This window comes from Corythoichthys intestinalis, chromosome 1 (assembly GCF_030265065.1).
Source record: "Corythoichthys intestinalis isolate RoL2023-P3 chromosome 1, ASM3026506v1, whole genome shotgun sequence".
In the NCBI taxonomy this organism is placed as follows: domain Eukaryota; kingdom Metazoa; phylum Chordata; class Actinopteri; order Syngnathiformes; family Syngnathidae; genus Corythoichthys; species Corythoichthys intestinalis.
Window position 1 is genome coordinate 55,030,683 of NC_080395.1, and position 24,225 is coordinate 55,054,907.

The 24,225-nt window shown below is 40.2% G+C and overlaps 1 protein-coding gene across 2 annotated transcripts in view; it reads left to right on the plus strand.

Moving 5' to 3' along the window:
• The window catches only part of ankrd11 (ankyrin repeat domain 11), a 200,521-nt gene extending 177,777 nt beyond the window's left edge, over positions 1-22,744 (plus strand). The window contains exons 5-14 of one of the 2 annotated variants that reach the window (XM_057831488.1): positions 3,610-3,783; positions 4,949-5,149; positions 5,260-5,402; positions 5,616-5,763; positions 8,034-12,408; positions 12,488-15,146; positions 15,978-16,076; positions 16,280-16,423; positions 16,509-16,601; positions 19,580-22,744. In XM_057831488.1, the coding sequence (XP_057687471.1) occupies positions 3,610-3,783; positions 4,949-5,149; positions 5,260-5,402; positions 5,616-5,763; positions 8,034-12,408; positions 12,488-15,146; positions 15,978-16,076; positions 16,280-16,423; positions 16,509-16,601; positions 19,580-19,765 (8,222 nt within the window). In that variant the 3' untranslated portion in view covers positions 19,766-22,744. The remainder of the gene's footprint in view (positions 1-3,609; positions 3,784-4,948; positions 5,150-5,259; positions 5,403-5,615; positions 5,764-8,033; positions 12,409-12,487; positions 15,147-15,977; positions 16,077-16,279; positions 16,424-16,508; positions 16,602-19,579) is intronic. The other variant, XM_057831496.1, reaches the window with a different exon arrangement.
• Positions 22,745-24,225: the final 1,481 nt, after the last annotated feature.

A 24,225-nucleotide genomic window follows, 5' to 3' on the forward strand; every position in this document is an offset into this window, starting at 1 on the left:
GAGGGATGGCCCTCCCAGTTCGAATGGATGGGACATCTACTAGTGATAAACTCATTCCAACTCACAGCAGAAGCTTGCTTTAATTGTTTATTAGTTGTTTGTAGAATATCCTAGAATGATTTCCTGACCAATGTATCAATAACCGTTGTATCGCCATATCGTCAGATTGTCGTTATCGTGAGCTTTGTATTGCAAATCGTATCGTATCGTGAGGTACCAAGAGGTTCCCACTCCTATTCTTTACTATATTCTTGACTAAATTGGTTATTTTGAGTGAATAGAATATAAGCAGAAATTAAACACTCATTTGAGTTTGGGAATTAAAAAACTGTTTCATGCCAGTATGGTAAGATGTCCTCTGTTTCTGGTGCATTCAAGTAAGTTCAACGACTTTTTGTTAGCAGCTTGTAAACATACTCTGAAAGTGCTAGGGTAGCACTTTCTCTGTTCCGCTGCTCCCATAACATGTTTTGACTGCTTCTGTGGTTCCCCCTGTTCAAGTCTTGGCAGATGGAATGTGTCTAAATGGCAAATGCTGCGGCGAGCATGTGAGGATTTATCAAAGGGGGGTGGGGACACATGAACTGAAAGTGTTCACAGATGTTCTTGAAAGTTCATTAGTGTTTTAACTTGTGACTGGTATTTTTTCCATTTCAAAAACCCTTAACCCATCTGAAGTGTGAATATGTTGCCTGGATACTTCAGTATTTATCCATGGGCAATATTACTGTGGTGCAACAAGAAGAGCCTGAAAATGTGAAATTCGCTGGCATTTTTATAGATGACTAGATACTGAAAGTGTTTCTGACTTTGGGGTCAGATCATACTTCTTTTTGTGACGGATTATATATTTAAATAGCAGATATTGCAATCACTGTGACTAGCTGTAGCCTATCTAAGGGTCATCAGATGGTATGTTGCTGAAAATAATTGCTGGGTGTGCCTTTGTAGAGCAGCTGCCTTTTTGTCTCCGGTCAGACTGGCAGGCAGGCATTTGGTGACCTTGGCAAGGCTGTGTCCAATTGAATGTGAACCAACTATTTTGTAATAACTGTGGTTCTGCCAAGTCACACCCTCTTCCTGACTTGAACTGATTGGCTTGAAAACATAAACAACACAGCCTGGTGGAGTGTTGAGGCGTCCCTTTCTAAGGAGCTAGCGGAATCTAAACTGTGTTTTGATTCTTCTCCTTTTTTTAATCACAGACAAAACATGTTTCTTATGGTCATTTTGCACTTCAAATTTTTAATGGTCATTTATACATTTTCAGTATGTGTCTTTGCTCTAATCAAGCGATGAAATGCGTAACAAGTTAAATCTCACAATTGTAGTGATCAAAGTCAATTTTCTGCTGAAAATCACTGTGCGTGGTCCAGCTTGGGCAATATGCTTTCGAATAGCTGCAAGGCACACTTTTTTTTTTTATTTAGATGAATTGCAAAAATAATTGAAAATACCATCAAGACATTGACAAAGTTAGAAATAATGATTTTATCTGAATTTTTTTTTCCTTCTAACTAGGGCTGCAGCTATCGAATATTTTAGTAATCGAGTAATTGACTGAAAATTCTATCGATTAATCGAGTAATCGGATAAAACAAATATATTTTTAGGTGAAGGGCAATTATAAATATACATGAGACATTTCATCTAATCTTGAACCATTTTCAGTCAATCAATGTCTTTATTTTCGATGTATATTGTTGAAAACGGCCAACAATTGCATCTCAGATGTAACTAGAATAAAAAAAGACTAATTCACTGCTTTCACTCAAAAAACTTTTTAGATCTTATTTTAATATGTATATATATATATATATATATATATATATATATATATATATATATATATATATATATACACCTAAAAATGCCGTTACGCTTGATAACACACATCACTTAAAAGTTAGGATTTTTTCCCACGTGTTTCAATTGAATTTATATTTGTGTCAAGCCATTTTTAAGTTCTAGTTAAGTTTTAAGTTAGTCTAAACTGTAAGTCCTGATAGGATTTTGAGTTTTTGCAGTGTTCAAAATAAATGTATGATACAGGCTGTATTGGAGCACATTAGAGACCAGTGCTACGTGGGTATTTTATCCAGCAATGACTACTGAGCTAAAATTGATAGTTAACATTATTAAGTTTTTATTTTACACCCTCATCACTCCACAACGCTATGTTATGTTAAAGCCTGTATGTAAGACACGTTAGCCACGCATCGACAGTGGTCATAATTAATAGAAACCTAGCCCTCCGCAGGGCTAACGTTACGCGAGCTAGTGACAGTAACGTTAATCTTATTTATTAGCGCTTAGCGCTCTGTATTAGCGCTTAGCGCTCTACTGCTTTAAGATGGCGGCTGTTTACTAACGCTGCCCAGACACGGCCGAGTCTGTCATGGCGCATCTAGTTCAACATACATGTGATCTCTATGAGACACATCAGATGCTACCTGCTACCAACATAGCATTGTGTGGGCTAGTATTTAGCAACATCGTTGTCGTTTGTAGCAGCTGTCGGCTGCAGTAAGTTTTTTTTGTTTGTTTTTTTTTTTTTTTGCTTCTTCCTCTACGCACGTGACATCAGCGCGTTGTCCCGCATTAAAAGTAGTCTGAGCAAAACGTGATGCTTAGAGCTGTCAAAATAAACGATTACTCGAGGTGAATAAAATTACTCGGATGAGTTTTTAAACTCGAGTTACTCGAGTTGCTCGAGTATTCGTTTCAGCTCTACTTCTAACTTTGGTTTTAGCAATGGATTGCTCCATTTGCAGCAATGACATCATTGGAGACCTTTGGGATTCTGTTAGTTTATTGCAGTAATCTTGAGAAAATTCATTTCATTTTCAACGTTTCCAGGAGCCCCGCCCATAAATTTGATTCGCTTGATGGGCTCTTCTTGCGTACCATACGGTGAAGGTTCTCCCACAACAGTTTAATGGTGTTGACATCCAGTGATTGCACTGGCCGCGCCATTACAGATGGAATACCAGCTCCTTGCCTCTTCCCTGAATAGTTATTGCATAATTTGGAAGTGTGCTTTGGGTCATCGTACTGTTGTAGGATGAAATTAGCTCCAATCAAGCGCTATCACAGGGTATGGCATGATGTTGCAAAATAAAGGGATAGCCTTCCTTATTAAAAATGCCTTCAACCCTGTACAAAGCTTCCAATTCATAAGCACTGAAGCAGCCCAAAACAATAACGTTACTACCACCATTATGTTTGACAGATGGCATCAAGCACTCTTCAGGGTGCTCTTCAAGGTAGAGGGTATTTTGAATAATACTTCATTTTGCAATTCATTTGAATAAAAATGTGACCTTTCATGGAAAACCCAAAATTGACTTGGTGGCCTACCCCAATCTTTTGACTGTATCTTCAATATCAGAGTCACATCCTCTTCCTTGTTTTTGCATCTTTCACAACTACTTTTCCGAGAAAACCGAATGAAAATTTTGCAACAACGATCGTCTCAATTTCTATCAGTTTGTCTGTAATAGTTTCATGTTCACTCACGTCTGCTAACACGTTTTCTTATTCATCGGCTCTTTGTTTAGCCACAAAAATTAAATGTACTTCTACTTTTTTTTTCTTTTTTAACCACAGAGAAACCAGGTCCAGAGAGGAAGCGCATTAAAAAAGAGCCCACAAACACCCGGAAGGCAGGCTTGCCGTTTGGAATGGGGATGCCCGGCATCCGGGCAGGGTACCCCCTCTCTGAGCGGCAGCAGGTGGCCCTGCTCATGCAAATGACTGCTGAGGAGTCCATCAACAGTCCAGGTGCGTGCTTATCATGGAGACCACGTCTTCTGTTGCAAACTAGGAAAGAGGCATAGGAGATATGTCGAATGTAGTTAGATTTGGGAGGGCAGCCAATGGGTCTTCTTTATTTCTACCTTATTAATGGAATATTTACTGCAGACATGTTAGTTTCATAGAGTGAGATAGTGAGAGAATATACATAGTCAGTATCTGATTTGCATACGTAGTCACATGAATTTAGTGTTTCGAAATGACATACTCATTCTTCAAATACTGTTGGGAAAAGGAAATGCATGATACACTGTTACCTAAATTGATTTGATACATGTCGTCAGGCATGTCCCTGACTATTTAAAGAAAAAAAATTGTTGGACTAGCTGTCCAAACTAAATAATGTGTGATAGTTGAAACAATGATGCAGTGATATATATAGTTTTCTTCGACATTTCCCCTCAGCATCGAGTAAACGTTTTGCAAGGATACGTTCGGTGTTCGTCACAGTTGGTGGAGGTGCATTTCCGGGGTGAAAACTATCATTTTCCACTCACCCGTAATATTACGCAGATTTCAAAGTCTGATTTTTATCCTAACCGAGAGGTGTCCTAATGCGTCAATATGGAATTATTTCTCTGAGATTGACAGCCAGCTAGAGCCAAAATCTTCTGTGTCAGCCAGCCATATTTATTGCCACTATGCAGGGAAAAAAACAGCAAATTTAATGTTAAGCTCTGCATCACATTACAGTGTATGTGTAGGGGAGTGTACGTATGTATGTAAGTGAAGTGATTCTTGCAAAACATTTATTTAAGTGTATTTTTTTGTGTTCAAATTGTGCAATATTACAGTAGCAACACTATTTAATACTTTTTGCTAATAAATACTGTACATAGTTTTGCAAGAACACGTTGGCCTCCTGTGGGCCTACTACGCTAAAATATTTTAATTTTGATCATCATGGTGATAGCTCTTTTTTACCATTTTATTTTTATTTATTTTTAACATGATACAAAATTAGTGATAAAACCACTGTCAAAACCATTATTTGAGTCAGGACGCCCTCCACTGGCCAAAAGACTAATGACAGTATAGCGTTGAGTAAATATTGGAAACTTTTTTACTTATAATTAAGACGCAATAATCAATTTAAAGGAGAGAATGAAGTGTTTTGTTTTCTTATCAACAGATACAACACCAAAGCACCAGTCACAGTCCAGTCTAGGTCAGAAGGGAACGCCAAACTCTGCATCTAAAACCAAAGATAAAGTGAATAAAAGAAATGAGAGAGGAGAGACTCGGCTGCACAGAGCAGCAATCCGTGGTGAGGTACGCCGCATTAAGGAACTCATCAACGAGGGAGCAGATGTGAATGTTAAAGACTTTGCTGGTGAGTCTGTCTGTATGATTTTTTTTTCTTTTGGCTCAATTACTAACAGTTTATTACTCTGACGATTTAGAATGCCTAATGACAAATACTTTTTACCCCGCTGTATTTAGGCTGGACCGCACTGCATGAGGCTTGTAACAGGGGATATTATGATGTGGCCAAGCAGCTGCTGGCAGCCGGAGCAGAGGTCAACACCAAGGGTCTAGATGATGACACCCCTCTCCACGATGCATCCAATAATGGACATTTTAAGGTGAAGTTTTTTTAACCTAACTCAATTGAATACTTGGCTAGATCTCAATATTGTTTTATAAATTCATGAGACCAGGTTTCCTTGATCATTAAACATATATTAGGACCACATGTATAATTGTTTGATCCCAGAAATTACTGGAGGCAATGTTGCAAAAAAAATGGTTTCCTTATTTTTTTAATCTAAATCAGGTTGTTCTTGTTATTTTCCCAGGTGGTTAAGCTACTTTTACGGTATGGGGGGGACCCACGTCAGAGCAACCGAAGAGGTGAAACGCCTTTGAATGTGGCCAACTCTCCAACCATGCTGAATTTGTTGCTGGGGAAAGGCACATACACCTCAAGTGAAGAGAGTTCGTCAGGTATGTCGTTTTTAATAGAGATGACTTATGTCGTTATCGGCCTTATTTTTAATCTGACTGGCCGGTATTAAAAAAATCAATTTAAAACTGGGTTATTTTGGCTCAGACGCAGCCGCGCCTCTCTCTCCTGCACTAGTATTCACCCCGTCCTCTAAATGGTTAAATGGTAATGGTAAATGGAGTTACACTAGTATTGCGCCTTTCCTGTCTCTTAAGGCCCTCAGAGTGCTTAACACTATATTCTCATCTACCTACTGGCGACGCAATACCAGGAGTATCTTGCTCAAGGATACTTGGGCGAGGTCATCAGGGCGGAGAATCGAACCCACAATTTTGGGTTGGGGAATGACTACTATACCACTGAACCACGTCACCCCCTATTATTAGCTATTATATTCTGTTTTTAGATTCAGAGATTTATTTGTCTTTGACACCAGCTCTTACAAGATGACAACATATGTAACGAAATTCTGTTTGATGAGTGAGCATCGGGCCGCTGCAGACTTTGTTCCGTGCCGCCACTTCTCTCTTCTTCAGAAATTACAGAGCAAGTTACAAGTAGACACACATATATAATACAACATAGCATGGGTATGACACAATGCACAGGTCACGCGCAGGGATTTTTTTGTACGGAAAAAAAAAAAGAACTACCAGTCATGGCTGGAGGGAGGGGGGAAATCAGTGAGAGTGAGAAAAAGGCGGTGGCAGACTGAATGGGGGAGGTTGTGTGTGAGTGTGTGTGTGCGCAAGTGTATGTGTCTAGACAAAATAAGTGTCGCAGAGCCCTGCGACCGGCCTTGGGAAGAAATAAAGGACAAAAGATAGGGACATCTGCGCAGCTCGCCCCAGGAGAAGGGAGGGGTGGGGGAAGATAAGGGTGTTCGGGAAAGGAAAGGAAAATTATAGTCAAATTAAGCCAGATAAGTAATTTAATATGTCCAAATACGGTTGGTCGTCAGTCAAATTTGTGCTCCTCATGGCGTAGGCTAGATCTCAGGTCCCTTAAGTCATTCCCAATAGTCGCGGTCTGCCTCAACAGTTCAGTCACCTGCCCCGACAGTTCCATCACCTGGCGCAAGATAGTGTCCACTTTTCTTCATCCTTCCTCGGACCGAACCGTGAGTCCACAGAGCCAGTTCTCGGTCCGAGCTTCGATGCGATCTTCCAATGCCTTGAATCCCACCGTTTGATCCGTAGTCAATTTGTTGATTTCCTTGAAAGCTGCCATCTTGGAAACTTTTCGGTAGAGCAGGGCACCTCCTAAGGCGAGCAGAAGGAAGCCCACAACCGTCACACCAAACAGCCAAATATCCTCAATATCCAACGGACAGGACAGTAAGACACAGTGGTTTCCAGTCATCCTATGAATCTCTCATGTAACCAGCAGCGAAGGTGCCGTCCATGCAAGACTGCTCTCCTGGTGCACCGTGTCTTGTTGAAAAAAAATCTTGTCAATTGCGCCGATAGACCAACTAATCAGATCCATTTTTGTATGAGAGACCAGCGCGGTTGATCCACAGAGGAAATACAAAAAAAAGCAGCAAGCAACAGCAGCAGGGAGAAAAAACACGTCCGCCCCCGTCGAAGGCAGGAAGAATAAATGTGATTCAATAAACATGCTTTAGGCCAGGGGTCCCCAAACTACGGCCCGCCTCCACATTTGGTCCGGCCCCCTGAACAATACCAGAGAGCATTTTGATATTTATTTTTCTTTTTTAATAGTGTTATTTATTTCCTGGCTTTTTTCTGTGAAGAACCCAGAGAGGGATATTTGGTTATTATCTATTTAATTAATAGAGTTGTTATTATTATTATTTATTATTATTATATCATATCATTTTTTTTTTTTTTACTTTTGTTCCGTGAAGAATCCAGAAAGGGTTATTTGATTGTGGCTGTCTGAAAAACAATACATTTTGGCATTTAGACACTCCTGCAATCGTCACACTTTTTCTGTTACAAACTGACCCCGGCCCCTCATCAGAGAAGTGAAAAGTTATGTGGCCCGCACAGGAAAAAGTTTGGGGACCCCTGCTTTAGGCATTTCAATGAAGTTCAGTGTTTGGATTTTTTTTTTTTTTTTTATGCCAAATTTTACACTTTTACTGCAAATGAATATTGGGCCCAAAAATTTGTTATCGGCCCCTCTAACTACTAATATCGATATCAGTCCTGAAAAACCCATATTATGTTAATAATGGAAAAACCATTAGTGGGTTTTTTTTTTGCAATTTAACATCTTCTTCACTTTTTTTTTCTCCATATAGAATCTTCAGAAGAGGAGGACGCACCCTCATGCGCCCCATCTAGCTCTGTTGATGGCAATAATACAGACTCGGAGTTTGAGAAAGGCTTGAAGTTAAAAGGGAAAACACTAGACCAGCCGAAATCAGCTGTCACTCCCGTCAAAGATGAATATGAATTTGATGAAGATGATGAGGAGGAGCGAATCCCTCCTGTGGACGACAAGCACCTCTTGAAGAAAGACTTTCGTAAAGACACAGTCAGCAAGGCCAACAGCTTCATCTCAATACCCAAGATGGAGGTCAAAACCTATTCCAAAAGCAACTCACTCACACCAAAGAAAGCCGTCAGGCGTATCATCTCGGACAGTAACAGTTCAGATGAGGATGATAGGACGCTGTGTTTCACACCAGCACCCACGCCACGACAGCTAGCCCTTCAAACAAATGCCAAGACAAGAGACTCTGGAAATCAGAGTTCCAAACAACTAAAAGATAAAAATAAAGTCAAAAAGAAGAGAAAGAAGGAGAGCAAAAACAATCTTGGCAAGGAAGTCAGGTTTGGTAAAATCAATGACAAACTATGTACGTCTGATTCAGATTGTGGTGATATGGAAAGTGAAGATGATAAAGGATCAAACTGCATAAAGGATTCTTCATTGATTGTAAAAGAATCCACTGTCTTCAATACATCGTCCTCCTCGCATGTAAACTTAAACTGTCAGAAACAAGCACCATCATTAGCGGAACAACACCCAAAACAGTGGAGGACTGATGGCTGGAAGACTGTGTCATCCCCAACATGGTCTGAAGTAAGTTCTCTGTCTGATTCTGTGAGAACAAGACTGTCCAGTGAGTCTGACTATTCCTCTGGCGAGTCTAGTGTTGAGTCAGTCAAACAAGTTAAGAGAAAAGGACAAGAAAACAAGAAGAAGAATAACAATTTACACAATAACACAATGGATAAGAAAAATTCTGACATCTACAAAAATGCCAATACAGACAGTACAGCCTCCAAAACTGACATTGACGGTAAAGTGCTCAAGAAGCATAAGGTGAAGCACAAGCACAAAAGTAAAGAAAAGGATAAAGCTCCTAGTCTTGTGCTTAATCAAGACATGAATGAAAAATTTGTGAAAAGCTATTCATTTGATTTTGATGACTCAAGGCAAAAGTCCGTAATTGTCGAGTCAGAACAGCAAACTGAAGGCAAAATCAAATTATCAAAACACGAAAAAGACCATTCAAAAAAGGAAGAAAGGCTCTCAAAAAGCAAGTCTGAAGACAACTGGTCATCAGGCAAAGACCTGCATAGAACAGCAGACAAGGAAAAAAATAAGAAAACAAAGGACTCCGCCAAAGACAAAACTAATAAGGAAGAGCGAGAAAAGCCAGTGAAATCCGTTAAGGAAAAACCCAAGGAAGAGAAACAAAAAAACCATAAAGAAGAGAAAAAGAAAAAATCCAAGGAGAAGTCGAGACCAGATAAGAAGAGTGAGCAAAAAGAGGAAAAGCATCTAAAAGTTGATAAGGAAAAAAATACCAAGGAGGAGAAATGTAAAAAGGACAAAATTCTGAAGGAGGAGTCAGAGTATGAAAGCTATGATGTCAACAACCGTTTCCTCAACATGGATGACACAAAGCTCAGTGCCTCAGATGACCATCATGACAGATGGGGTTCAGAGATGTCCTCAGACTCTTCCCTCTATGGAGACGATAGCTGGGATGCGCCAGTTAAAGAATACAAGGAATACAAAGCCAATAATTCTGTTAAACTTATCGTTGAAACAGTCAAGGAAGAAACGAGGAGGAAAGACAAAATAAAAGACAAGAAATCAGATCATAGTGAGAAAAGACCGGAAAAAGATGTCCAGTCAAAAAAGAAAGATAAAGATTTTTCAGAAAAGACAGGTGAAAAGAAAAAAGACTGGTCAGAAAAACAAAAACTAAACTCAAGTCACTCTGTTGAAAAAGATAAAAAACGGAAAGAAATCTCGGAAATAAGTAAAGACAAAAAAGACAAAGATTCACTGGACAACAGCCGAGATCGCAAAGACTCGTATGACTTCATTAAGGAGAGAAAAGAAACAAAAACTAAACAAGAGATGATTAGAGAAGAGTATGTCAATGACACTTTCTTCAAAGAAATTGATGTTGTTAGTAAATCAGGTGACATCCGCGAAAGAAACCAGTCTGGTAAAGAGAAAGACAAAAAGTTTGAAGGAATAGAAAAGCGAGAGAAATCAAAAACAGAGAAGCATAAAGAGAAAATTAAAGATCGAGGTGCTGATCAGGAGAAGGAGAAGGGTGATAAAATCTCAGCAGAAAAAATTGCCAAGGAAAAGGAACTTGATCGGACAACCAAAGACAAGAAAGAGAATGCAAAAGACAAACACAAGGACTCTCATGGCAAAGATCGAAAGATGTCATCCGAACAAACGAAAGACAAAAAAGAAAAGGCCTTCCAAGACAAACACACTGACAGAGAGAAGGATTTCTTGGAGGTGAAGAAAGAGGAAAAAAAGCCAGAGAAAAGAGAAAAAACATGGTACAAGATAGCTGACATTTTTACTGATGAAAGTGATGATGAAGACAGTTACAATGGGTCTATTTCTCATGTTTCCGATTCTATCAGAAAGGACTTATCTCCTGAACAGGATGATCTGGATCACTTCACATTGGACAAAGTAAGGAAAATGTCATCTGAGACTAAACACAATGCCGAAAAGGCTAAAGACAAAGAACATAAAGAGAAGAAGAAGGAAAAGGCCATATTTGACACAGGTAAAGAGCGCAAGGGCTCCCTTGAGAAACACAACAAGGACAAGAAAGAATCTGTTGAAGTAAAACATAAGGAAAGAAAAGACAGAATGTCAATGGATTCAAACCAAGAGAAGAAAAATAAACAAAAGCTCTTGGAGAAAAGGGATAACAGTGAGGATAAAACAAAAAGCAAATACAAAGACAAGATGGATAACCCCAAAGAAAGAAAACTGTCTAAGGGCAGTGGTGAAAATGAAAAGTCCCTTCTGGAAAAATTGGAAGAAGAAGCTATGAACGACTACAAGGATGACTCCAACGACAAGAACAGTGATATTTCTCTGGACAGTTTCACTGACAGAGGTCAAGAACCCGTCCTTACAAGTTATTACGACTCTCTCAGCCTTGCAGATATAACTGATGACAGGAGGGACTGTCTTTCTATATCGACACCCCAGGATAAATTCAGAGAGAAAGAAAGACATCGACATTCTTCCTCCTCCTCTTCCAAGAAAAGCCACGACAAAGACAAGGAAAGGGTCAAGAAGGATAAAGGAGAGAAACGTGATAAAACTGAAGAAATCAGAGACATGTACAGTCGCAGGGAAAGTTTACCGTTTGAGAAAGAGCCGATGCCTCTCGAGGCAGACCCTTATACCTTCCCTTATGGCAGTAAAGGGGAAGGTGAAGACGATTTTGATAAGACCTTAGAATTTGAAAAGGAAATGTCCAAAAAGGATAAAGCAACAGCCGTCATCAGTGACAGAATGAAGGACAAAAAGAAAAAAGAAAAACATAAAGATAAAATAAAGGATGAGAGAAACAGGCATATTGATGGCTTGAAGTCAGGATTGAAAGATAGCCCTCAGATCACCATTTTAAAAGAAAGATCAAGAGAAGAAAGTCCTAAATTTGACATTAAGAAAGAAAGGAATCGGGATATATTGGAAAAAGACACCAGGTTAGATCACACTAAGCCCAAAATTAAAGATGAAAATGAAAAGCTCAATCAGTCCAAAGACACAGGACGGAAAGATAACCGTCCACGAGAAAAACTACTGGTGGATGGTGATTATCAAATGACTAGTTTTGGCCAGATGTTGAGTTTGAAGGACCAAGAAATTGAAGAGCGTCATAAAAGACATAAAGAAAGAATGAAACAAATGGAGAAACTGAGACCTAAGTCAGGCGACACCAAACTTAAGGAAAAAGCCAAGTCCACTGAAGAAGTGAGGAAGAACCGTGGTGAGCTATCCTCTAAGAAATCAAACAGCCTAGAATCTGGGCTCAAAGAGAAAAAGTCAAAGGAAATTAGTCAACCAGCTCAAATTCTGTCCCCAAGCAGAAAGTTTCAACAACCTACAGACAACAGTCACAACTCAAAAGACTGGCTGCCTGGCCATCAAATGAAAGAGAACCTCCCAGCTTCTCCCAGATCAGAACATAACAGGCCCACTGGTGTACCCACACCAACATCTGTCATATCCTGTCCCAGTTATGAGGAAGTAATGCAGACTCCACGGACACCATCTTGTAGTGCGGAAGATTACCCCGATATTATGCTTGATGGGCTGGATTGTCAGAACTCATCAGCAATGACCATGTCCATGAATGCGTGTTCACCATCCTTCTTTGAAAGGTATTTGGTCACTTTGTTTATCTTTTGTTAACTTATCTTTAATTATCTTCTGATGTTCTTTCTTTTTATTGTCCACCAGCAGGTACTCCCAAGGTTTTCAGGAAGGCACGTGTCCAACCCCGGCAAAGAATCTACAGTTGCCACTTATCAGCCGTTCTGCTTCCTCTGACGTTCGCAGGCCTCTAGAAGAAGAGTTTAAAATTGAGGCTGACAAGTTCTTGAGACACCATAGTGATCCATCAGCCGAATTTGATCCTACGGCCGCTTCACACTCTATTGAAGACAAATTGGCCACTGTGGATAGACTAGAGCGCTTGCCCTCGCCCTATTTCTCTCCGATTAGGTTGATGTCTCCTCGGCAGGAGCCGATCCAGCCAACCCCGGATCTGGCAACACCAATGCTCAATTGCACAGAGAGTAATGATCATCTTTCTGATAGTGTTTACAATAGTTACTTGCCGAAGCCATCCACACCAGTTCACAGGCCAGATCCACAGGAGCCCTGCTTTGAAATTGCTGCACCACCAACGCCAGCTCCTGCAGCATTGCCTCCACTGGACATTGATGACATATCTGAACATCACCACAGTGAGCCTAACCTGGTCCTCTCAGATCTTCCTTCAGTCATGGAGGAGAGGGATGAAGAAGATGAAGAGGATGATGAAGGTGAAGACCTTGATTTTGATGTAAGAACAAGTGATGATCAATGTGCTGAGGGTGAGACACAGCAAACACAGGAATCATCTTCTTTCCCCGCTCAAGTTGAGGACCCTATGAGAAAGAGCTGGCATGTTGAGTCACCAGATCAACAAGATCCAGTGGACCATCATTTCTCTCCACCGCAGTCTGAACCCAACCATGGAGAAAACTGCTATGATCACAGCATGAGTTGGAGCAATGACGTAGACCTTAAATCTCCCCATCGAACATATGGGGAGATAGAAGCTGCAGTGTCCAAAATAACCAGTCCTTACTCTCATTCAGACGGCGATCTGCAGCACTTGTCTGGACACCCATCTGTAACTCCTCCGTATGCTACCTGGAATAGGTGGCACAAGGAAGAAGACCCTGAGGATTTTGATGAGCAGAAGGAGGCTGTGGCTGACATTCCTTCACCAGAGAGACCTGACAATGCTCTGGATGTGGAAAACGGTTATTTAAATACTTCCTCATCCTCCACAAGACTTGAGTCTTTTTTCCAAGACTGCAACAAATCTAATCTTGAGGTTACGCACGAGATGGACACAGAGACCGCATGTGACGAGCCAGGTGCTAGCCAGACCACTCATACCTTCTGCCCTACTGCTGACGGACACCTGACTCCAGCTATTGCGCCTGAGCCAGTTGTGCCCTGGGCAGATCCATTTTCTACTGATGCAGATGAGCTAGATGACCTTGGACCATTTTCCTTGCCTGACCTCCCTCTCCCGGAAAAGTCCGAAGAAGCTGAGCATCGAGACTCAGATTTTTGTGACCTCAACAAGACCGTACAATCTCATATTAGACATACAATTATGGATGTTGATGATCCGGATTTAATGCAAGTCGACCATTCAAGTCTCATGGACACTAGGTGCACTAGTGAAGATCAAAGGCTGGGTGAACCCACTGGGCAAGACTTAGTTGTACCATCATCTCATGACAACTTTCAGCAAGAGTTGGACCCTGAACCCCAGAGTGTTCCAGTCAATAGCCCCCTGACTTTTCCGCAACAGAGCATCATGTTGGAGACTAAAATGCAGTATGGGGCCTTGGATGAGTCTGATCCCGATATCTTGTTTTCATCTGTGAAATCTGAGAGCAGCCACCTACATCACATCCAGATTCACCCCATGGCTGAGTCCTTGCAGTTACCAAATGACAGTGTGTCAGTTGACAAGTCAGAGGAGAGAAAGGAGGAAATATCAGATCCCTCAACAGAATCTTTATCGCAAGATCCTGTTCCACTTCTCCCAGTGCCATTTACTCCTCCCAGTTCACAGGAGCATTCAGATGCTCAAGAGACAACACAAAAGCCAATACCAGCACCCCAAAGCACAGTGTTGACAGATATTTCCAAAAAGGTAGATGAAATCCCTCAGAGAATGACACGCAACCGGGCCAAAAACAATGCTTCTGCCCTAGTTCCTTCCCCAAGCATGATTTCAACATCTTCCCTTTCTGTGACAATTAGTCCAGTAGTCACCATTAATGCTATTCCTACGAGAACACCAACTCCGACTTCAGTGCTGGCCTTCTCATCACTAAAGAAAGACAAAGACTCTCTTCTTAGCATCTCAACTCCTGCATCGAATTCAACTCTGACTCTTTCTGTACCTAGTTCTTTGACCACGTCACCTACAGTGGTACTGAGCAAAACAAGTAAAGGGCGTCCACTACCGGTAGAAGATGATGATTCTCAGACCCAGCACCCACGAAAAAGGAAGTTTCCGCGTTCGACCGGGCAACAGTTGCAAGTGCAGCTGGTAAACACGGCCATGCAACAGACCCGGGAAATGATCCAGCAAACGTTGGCTGTAGTTGTCAATGCCATAAAGTTGGATGACATTGAGCCTTACCACAGTGACCGTTCCAACCCCTATTTCGATTATCTGCAGATTAGAAAAAAGATAGAGGAAAAGAGGAAAATATTGTGCTACATCACCCCACAGGCCCCACAGTGCTATGCTGAGTATGTGACGTATACTGGCTCATATCTGTTGGATGGGAAGCCCCTCAGCAAGCTTCATATCCCAGTGGTAAGTTAAAATAGATTGCCGTAACTTTTTATTTTCTGTTTTCATCCATAAAATGGGTCCGAATAAATGTTTGACCTGGTTGAAGTTTGTCATCTCTGTTGTAAGTCATACATATAGGACATTTCAAAGTTCACATTCGGCTTCATTGTGCCAGTACCTGCCCATTCTTTGCTTCCTACGCACCCACTCACCAATGGAACCACAAGTTTTTAATCCAAAAACTTGCCTGCTAACACACTTCTTTGCCAAGAGGCAATCAGACCACAGAATTTAAATGTGAACAAATATTCCATTTTGATCCCATGAGTCCGTTGCATATTAATAAGAATCCAGCTGGAAAGGCTAGCAAAAAAGCAAACCTAAAATAGCTTTAAAAGGAACATTCTGAGCATTTTCAGTCAAGGTTGTCCTTCAAGCTTGATAAAATGGCATTAAAGGTTCTAACATGTTTTTATTCATTCAAATTTCGTGCCACTTATCCTTGCGGGGGGGCTGGAGCCAATCTCAGCCAACTATGGGCAGTAGGCATGGTACACCCCGAATCGGTAGCCAACCAATCACAGGGCACAATGAGACAAGCAACCATTCACGCGTGCATTGATACATGTGGACAATTTGGAATCAACTTACCATGCATTTTTGGGAACTGTGGAAGGGAACCTAATGATAATCAAAGGGTCACCTTTAACAATGTCAAAAGACCATAGTTTGAAGGCCTTATTCTCAACACTGTCAAAGTTTCACAGGATAAGTTTGTTTTAGTGAAAATGATCTCTTGTCTAATATGTCAGTTGTTGCAGAGGAGTTAAATGGTTTGTGCAATTTCAACAGATTGCCCCACCACCATCATTGTCCGAGCCTCTGAAAGATCTCTTCAGACAACAGGAGGCAGTGAGAGGGAAGCTCCGGTTACAGCACAGCATAGAACGAGTAAGAAAAAAGCCTCGTCTCTACATTGCAATGATTTGTCATATTGCTGTATGTGTGGGCTGTTGTTTCCCACCATGCTTTTACTAAGACAGCAAAATACACACATATAGGGAATCTTAAGTGGAAGGTTTACGTCTGTACTTGAAAGCAGTGCAACTGAATTTACCGTTTTTTGATCATGTTCTCTTGCTTTATCTTCACAGGAGAAGCTCATTGTTTCATGTGAGCAGGAAGTGTTGAGAGTCCACTGCCGAGCTGCGAGGACAATAGCCAATCAGGCTGTCCCATTTAGTGCCTGCACCATGCTTTTAGACTCTGAAGTATACAATATGCCATCAGAAAGCCAGGTAGGAAATGTTCACTCTCTCAGATGCACTGAAAGATACATGATCCTGTTTTAATTTGCTGTCTTGTCATGGTGTCTTTGCTCAGGGTGATGAGAACAAATCGGTGAGAGATCGTTTCAACGCACGACAGTTCATCTCTTGGATTCAGGATGTCGACGATAAATATGACCGTATGAAGGTAAACATTTCGTGATGCTATATTTTCAGTGTTACTTTGAGATAGGAGTGGCCCAATTTAAAACATTTTCAAAGTGGGAACAGGCAGTTTTTTTTTGTGCGTGTATCCACTGTCAAAGTACAGGTGACTTGTGTTTATAGCCACTCCTGGCTGATGGCTGCTTTATATAGACAAAACAAATGATTACAATGTAAATTTAAAAAGAAACAAAAACAGTTTTTTACTTTGCACGAAGGAATTGTGTCATTACTGTTGCAAACATGGAACTCTAAACAATACTACGTGATATATTTGTGATATAAGAAGAAACTAATAATAAGTGACATGTCATTCTCACTGGAGAGCCATGTTGGTATCCACTGGCTAGTGGCTTTAACCTTAGCCGCTAGCTTCTAATGCCGGAACTGGCACCATATTATACATTTTAAATTGATGACAGCAAATTAAACTGTTGATTAGTATCTGGAAATAGCTTTTAAATGTGATTTTGATTTTGGAGTTAGTGTTTTTTTGGGGTATGGTTGGCCACAGTACATGGTCATATAAAGTAGTCAATGAAAGCCTGAAGGACTGTATTATTGCCAAACAATGTTGTATTAAGTACTGTACATGCAGTGTAAATAAGGCACACTGTACAGTATGTACACAATGTACAGTTCTTCAACCATTTTTGAGCCGCGGCCCTTTTTTTTTTCCACTAAACATCCCAAGGCACGCCACCAGCAAAAAAAATATGTATAAATTAATTTCTGTAGACGGTCCTAACAATATAAAGTAATGTATTGCATAGGAATCAATCAAACACAAAACACATTTTATAATCATATTTTTACAAACTCATTGTGACACCGAGGCTTCTGTATTGGAGTAGGTATCACTGCATCCCCATTGAAAGTTAATCACACTAGGTTTAGTTCTTCTTTACATTCTGGCGAAATCCCAATGAAAGATAGCTTTTGCTTATTGCCTTACTCCAGAGACACTCCGAGAGAAAACAGTCTTTGCTACCTTTTGACGGCCGTTCAGTGAATTTTGTCTAGTTCTGAGTTACCATATTTCCTTTTCAAAACCTTTTACCGTCTCTGTCACAGTATAGTTTAACAAACTAGCTGCTAGCACCAACGAGAGCCGCTTGCCCCTTACCGCTTTATCGTTTATGTATGACTGGAGGTGTGCGAAATTTCCGATTCTTAGATTATTCTGATTCGGCCGTGGAAGATTCGAGAACGATTCACAAACATCCAAATTCCGATTGTTTAATGCCAGGTAAAGCGGAACTAAAACACGGTCAGCACGGTCTTCAGGACAGAGAGTCAACATAATGCTTGCCATTACCCGGGTAATGACATTGCTCAATTCATGGCTCTGGCTCAACTCATGCCGTCAGATTAAAAACTAATCATACCTGGCTGCGGCTGACAGCCACAAACTACGTCCAAGTAATGCTACGGTAGATATCTTATGTATATAGAACTAGATGCGAAATGACAGACTCGGCGGCGTTAGCACATGTATAGAAAACTAGATGCGAAATGACAAACTCGCCGGCATTTATAAACGGCCGTCATCTTAAAGCAATAGACTTCTCTGGAAGGCTGTTGTGGCGTACCTTCTGAGCGAACCTAATTAACTTTTTATCTAAAATACTCCGAAATCAGCAAAGTCTTGACTTAAATCTATCTTTAAATAATGAAACAATTTTAAAACTTTCACATGTCGAAAGTAGACATTAGGGAAATTATGGAATACCGGGAGCAATTTTTTAAAAGAACTTTAACGGTTGATTCACAACATTAAATTAATTGAATGTAATTTAAAACTGATGATACAGAATGGGGACTTGAGTACAGGGTGTTCCAAAATGGTTGACCCCATTCTAAATGCCCATATCTCGGAAACTACTTGATGGATCTTTTCATAAATGTTCAATACGAGCGCCGCCTGTGACTCTGCACACGTCGAGTCGGTATTCGATCTCGTGCCAAACTCGCTGAAATTTCACAAAATTTTCTGTGCCAAGTCCTAATTTGTTTTGTAGTTGGTGCCTTCTTTGCAAAATTTGTGCACTGTCTTCGGTGACTGAGTCCGAGCATACTCTAACACGCCAAATGCCTTTTCTTTTGAAGTTAATGGCATTTCTTAACCTGAAAAGATATAAATGCCAAACATTAACCACAAAAACTTTTTAAAATTCTACACAAGCTGTGAAAATTTGAGGTCATTCCAACGAAAGTTGTCAAAATTATTGGCCTACGAAATGGGGTCAAACATTTATGAACACCCTGTGTTATATTTACTGTTTTGAACTGTTAACTTGACACTGAAATAGTAGTTTATTTAAGCCTGAGAGGAGTTTTGTACATTTTTTTGTAACTGATGTACGAAACATTAAAAGCAGCTGATAGCTGGAGAGGGGGGGTGCATTAATAATCGAATCGTAGCCTCTGAATCGTAATCGAATCATTAGGTGCCCCAAGATTCCCACCTCCACACATGACTAAATAGTGGTTAGCTACCTATTGACACCTACTGATATGGAAGAGTATTGCATGACGACCAACCATTGGACAGCACTAACACCAGATTTTGTGCATTTGCGGATTCATTGTCCAAAAAATGTTTTTACATCAATTAGGTGAAAGTGGATGATTTTCCACGGCACCCCGGACATTACACCACGACACAGTACAGCTAAGAAAACACAAAAGGACAAAAAATTGGAGCAACATTTTCAATCAACACAACAAATGCTTGTCACGTGGGTTCGGTCGGGCTCACTGAATGTTTTTGTCAGAATAATAAGGTGGGCTGTGTCTAAATGGTGAAACATATGACATTTCCTCTCATTCAGAAGAAAGTTAATTGGAAATGGGTTGACTTTAGCAACGAGGTTGGTTTACGGAAATAATTAAGCTCATAAGTGTACTTTTTTCAAGTTATTGCTAGTCTGACTGATGTACATTTTCTCTCTCTTCCAGACATGTCTGTTGATGAGGCAACAGCACGAAGCAGCGGCCCTCAATGCAGTGCAAAGGATGGAATGGCAGTTAAAGGTTCAGGAATTGGATCCTGCCGGGCACAAGTCCCTCTGTGTCAACGAAGTGCCGTCCTTCTACGTTCCCATGGTCGATGTCAACGATGACTTTGTCCTTCTGCCAGCGTGACACCTCTTGGCTCAGTGATAAAGAAGCTAACTTTATCCGAATTCTCTTCTCTGAGAGAATTTGTCGAACAGAACAAATGGAAAGGGCTAGCAAATTTGAGAAAGGCCTTCAGAAAGCAAAGCAAGTACAGTGGAGAAGTGCAGATTAAAAAAATGCTCTTGGTTCCGTTCCTTGAAGAAGGAAAACTTGTTTTTACTGGGGGGAAAGAAAATACTAAACTTGCACTTTCATTCTCAAAAGTTTTTACTCCTTTTTGATCAGAGCATGAAAAGCAAAAACCATTTTTGTTTTTGTTTTTTTGCTTTCCACAGCACTGGCCCATAACTCCCCTTGTGCTCACCTGTGACAAGACAAGGGATAGAGATATATTTTCTGCATTCATTTTTGGGGCTTTGCTTCATAAGAACTAAAACTGGGGAGCAGTGTCAAAGTGAAGCTTTCCCAACAGCGTTGGTGCCTGTGTACCAATGAGAGGAACTGAAAAGGATCCTCCCCTGTTGCGGCCAGGGGCGCACATGTCAGTGCTTCCCCAGAGGATGTCAAGAAAGCCACGGTGCAATGTCTGGATCTTATGAGAATCCACTGCCAGAGGACTACAAGCGACAGAGGAGTCAAGATGCCGGTGCTGGTCGATTTAGGCTGCACACGCCATGAAAACTGCACCACACTTAACAGTGTGGTCGGTCGGGTCTGCGACGGATCGAAAGGCGGCAAAAGTAACTGTCGGTGCAGCCATGAAAAAGAGACCAGGAAGAGCGCGGCGAGTCCCTGAGGTCAGACAGGAGTGTTGTCGGCCACCTCGCTTGCTCCACAAAAGCATCAGAAAGCCTCAGACTGCCCGTGCACCACAGGACAACAACAAGAAACATAACGAATGTTGATGTTCAAAGAAACTATTGAGAAAATGTGGGTTGTTAGGCGAGGGGGAAAAGAATATTGTTTTTGTCTATTTCTTTACTTGGGCATTTCATTGTTTCTGAGGAAGTGACTTGAAACACTACAGAGCCAATATTAGTTTAATGGAAAAAAACAAATGAAAGAAAACAGAAAAAAAGTTGTATTCCGTAAATTATGTACAGTTTTTATATTCGTTAACCAATGTATTCTTGCTGCCTTCTAGATAATTTATTTTGCCACACATTACTGCACAGTTGTAAATAACTTATGTACTGTAATATCACTCAAGTAAGTGTAAAGAAAACCATAAAAGAAATAAAAAGTATCTTTTTATGTACAGTTCACTTTTGGGCAGCACTTTCCCTCCCTCATATCTTTGGGCCAAATATGTACTCAAATCTGTCAGTATTGGAAAGGCAATGTTGTTTAGTCCTACCTATCACTATCACCTAGAGTGACATCACCATAACTTACACAAATGGCTGACAGACACCACTTTTGGATTTAACAGGCCCCCAAAGGCCAACCCACACTTTTCCACACATGTAGCAGACTAGATGAGGACTTATTTAACGAATAGAGGAATATTACTCACTGCTTTACTACACAATTATATCGGAGAAATCTCAAACCAAGAAAATGCCTTTTCAAGTGAAACTAATGTACTCATTGTTAGGCAAAGTCACATAGATATTTATTGTTTAAATTGTGATGTCACTCGTGGAATGAACCATTGTGGTTATGTTTAATTGTTTCCAGTTTTATTTGTATTTTAATTTTCAATAATTGGCCTGAAATATGTTCTACTCGTCCACTATTGTCGTCTGAAACCATCAAGGTCATCTTATTCTGTGTCCAAATTAAGAGTGAGTCTGCAGAGGTCATTCCTTATTGACCTTTGAAAATTTTTGTGTCGCTTCTCTTCCTCATTACTCCTCCGCCTACACCTTGCAACGCTTACCCACTGGTTGGCATCAGTAAGGTAGAACACTAAGTACTCTTGTGCAGGATGTGGCCTTTAGTATATTTATCACACCCATCAGGCGATTGGATCTCTTTTCTCAAGTACAAAAAAATAGCGGTTCTGATACAATAAGTCCAGCCAAAGAGGGTTTTAGCAATATTATTTTTACAATTTGGTTGCTTCCTCTTAGCTGTGGGATTATTTTCAGAAAAGCACTCAAATCGCACTGTAAAAAAGTCCAAAAATGTTATCCCAATCCACTAGTGCTCCACATACACTCAAAGGCCTTCTGCATACTGTCAGTCAAACATGTCATTGGTGTGTTATGGATGTGTAGTCGAGTGCTATTACACTGTGCAGACAAAGTGGCTAGACGTTTAGTTACTTTCAGGATGGTACACATTGACATTCATATGTTTTTTTTAACCTCCCCCTTAGTTTTGGTGTTCTTGGTTTGTGTTGGGTTCTTTCCAGTTGAGGTTGTGTTTTGGTCATGGAGTTCTTGTGTGTGTGTTGTCTTTTTAACTCTGTGTAATGTATCACCTAGGTGTTTTTGTGTCTAACACCAGTGGCATGTCAATCACATTGCTTATCAAGCAGAATGTAAACCCGTTACTATGCCCTATCCGCTGATACCCTCAATATTGTTTACAAGACATCCTCTGTGTTTTACTTTCGTTGTCAGCCTTTGGTTTTTACACATGTAATCAATCACTGATTTGAACGACAAAGGCTTGAAATGGTGATGGGTTCCACAGTCGCGCACTGTGCAATTCATTGGAAACCTTTCCTCCCGCACGTCGCTACACAGAGCAATAGAGTAATTCAGGTTGATATTTTTTTCCAGTTTGACCGCGTGAGTCCTGCATCTTTTGAGTGCACACACATCAGTCGTCCGATGCACAGTAGAGCACTTGGCCGTGGTGATACAGATGTTAGCCTGACACCACCTCAGTCAGCAACAGATTACCTCTACTCTCCTCACATTCATTCATAATTTAGATTTCTTTAGGTTTTCTCAATGGATTTAGATTTACATAATTGCTATTTTTTCATTCTATAGTGTCACGATTTCAAGCCTTTTCTAGTTTTTTTTTTTTTTTTTTTTTTTTTTTTTTTTTTTTTTTCAAATCAAACCCAGACTGTAGCTGTTTCTTTGTTCCTTTTTTCGAACGGACAATGACTAATACAAAGCATGGAGAACTACTCTTTCAATGGCGAGAAATAACGTATTTATTATCTTTTTTTTTTTTTCTCTGGCACCTGTGGTATGTTTTGGTTGAAGTTGGTCTCCGCTGTGTAAATTTTCCTCCTTGTGATGCGTGAAAGAGACATACTGTAAATAGCTGTGTAAATAAAACCTCCCAGGACGTTTTGCACCCTCTTCTTTGTACTAGTCTGAAAAGTTGTGTAGAATGTGGGCTTCTAATGGAAATGAGCAGACTACGCTCGTCGCAGGTGAATCTGATGTAATAATGTAACTTTATTTTATTTTTTTTTTTGTACCATGAAGTTTGTGTACATATTGTTGGAGCAGCTAAGGGGAGGGTGGGTAAATTTGAGGGCTTGTCGATGATATCGTCAGTGCTGTAATAGAAATCCAGTACTTTCACCTTTTAGCTGTTTATGATTTCCTGAAAAGACAAAAAAGCAAGAACCATGAGGATGGGTGGGTATAAGACTAAAACTGAAAAATAAAAACTCAAAATTGTTATTTTCTACAGTTGCATGTACAGAGAGCGCGAGAACTGCTGTTGTTCCTCAGAGATTATGTTCGTTAATAAAATTTTGAAATATTAAAACTATGATCATTTGTTTTGTGTTCGCCATGTGCAACTGATCATGGAAAAGAAATTAGACCGTGTGCTGACCGTATGTTTAAAATAGCTGTTCTGACATAACTGCCAGCTTTAGCTTTTGTGGAAATCTAATAGCCTCAAAGAAATCCCCCAGCCAAGTCATTGACTATATTTGTTTTGGGACTCAGGGAGTAGTCTAAAATCATGAGAGTGAATTTTTGACTGATTTATAAACAATGTTTTACGTGTTTTAGTATGTTTAGAGCCGCCGTGTCACATGAAAGACCACAACTATTGACCGCATAACCAGTATTTATCTCATTTTGACTACCATTGATGCTGTTAGATGTCCAGTCCATTTTGACTTTTGAAATACTGGCCTTGGCCAAACTGGATTTGACATAAAGCACCGTTAATGTCACTTAAAGATGAGCCATTCACAGGCATTGGTCATAGTTTAATACTTTCATAACCAAATTGTGTGGGTTTTTTTTTCCTTAATGTTTTTATTCCATTCATATAGACAAGTTTCAAGCTTGCGGCCCCCATGTGACATCCAAATTTAGTATTGGTGTTGGCCACATGTATTTCTTGACGGGCAATAAGCAATATATTATATATATATTTTTTTTTTTTTTTTTTTTTTTTAATAAAGTAATAAAAGTAATTAAAAAAAAAAAAAATCATAATTCTAAAAAAACGTGTGTGTGTTAGTATTTACCAACAAGTATGTATTACTGTTGCCTGCATGTATTTTGTACGGGCAATAAAACATTTAAAATATATATATATATATATAT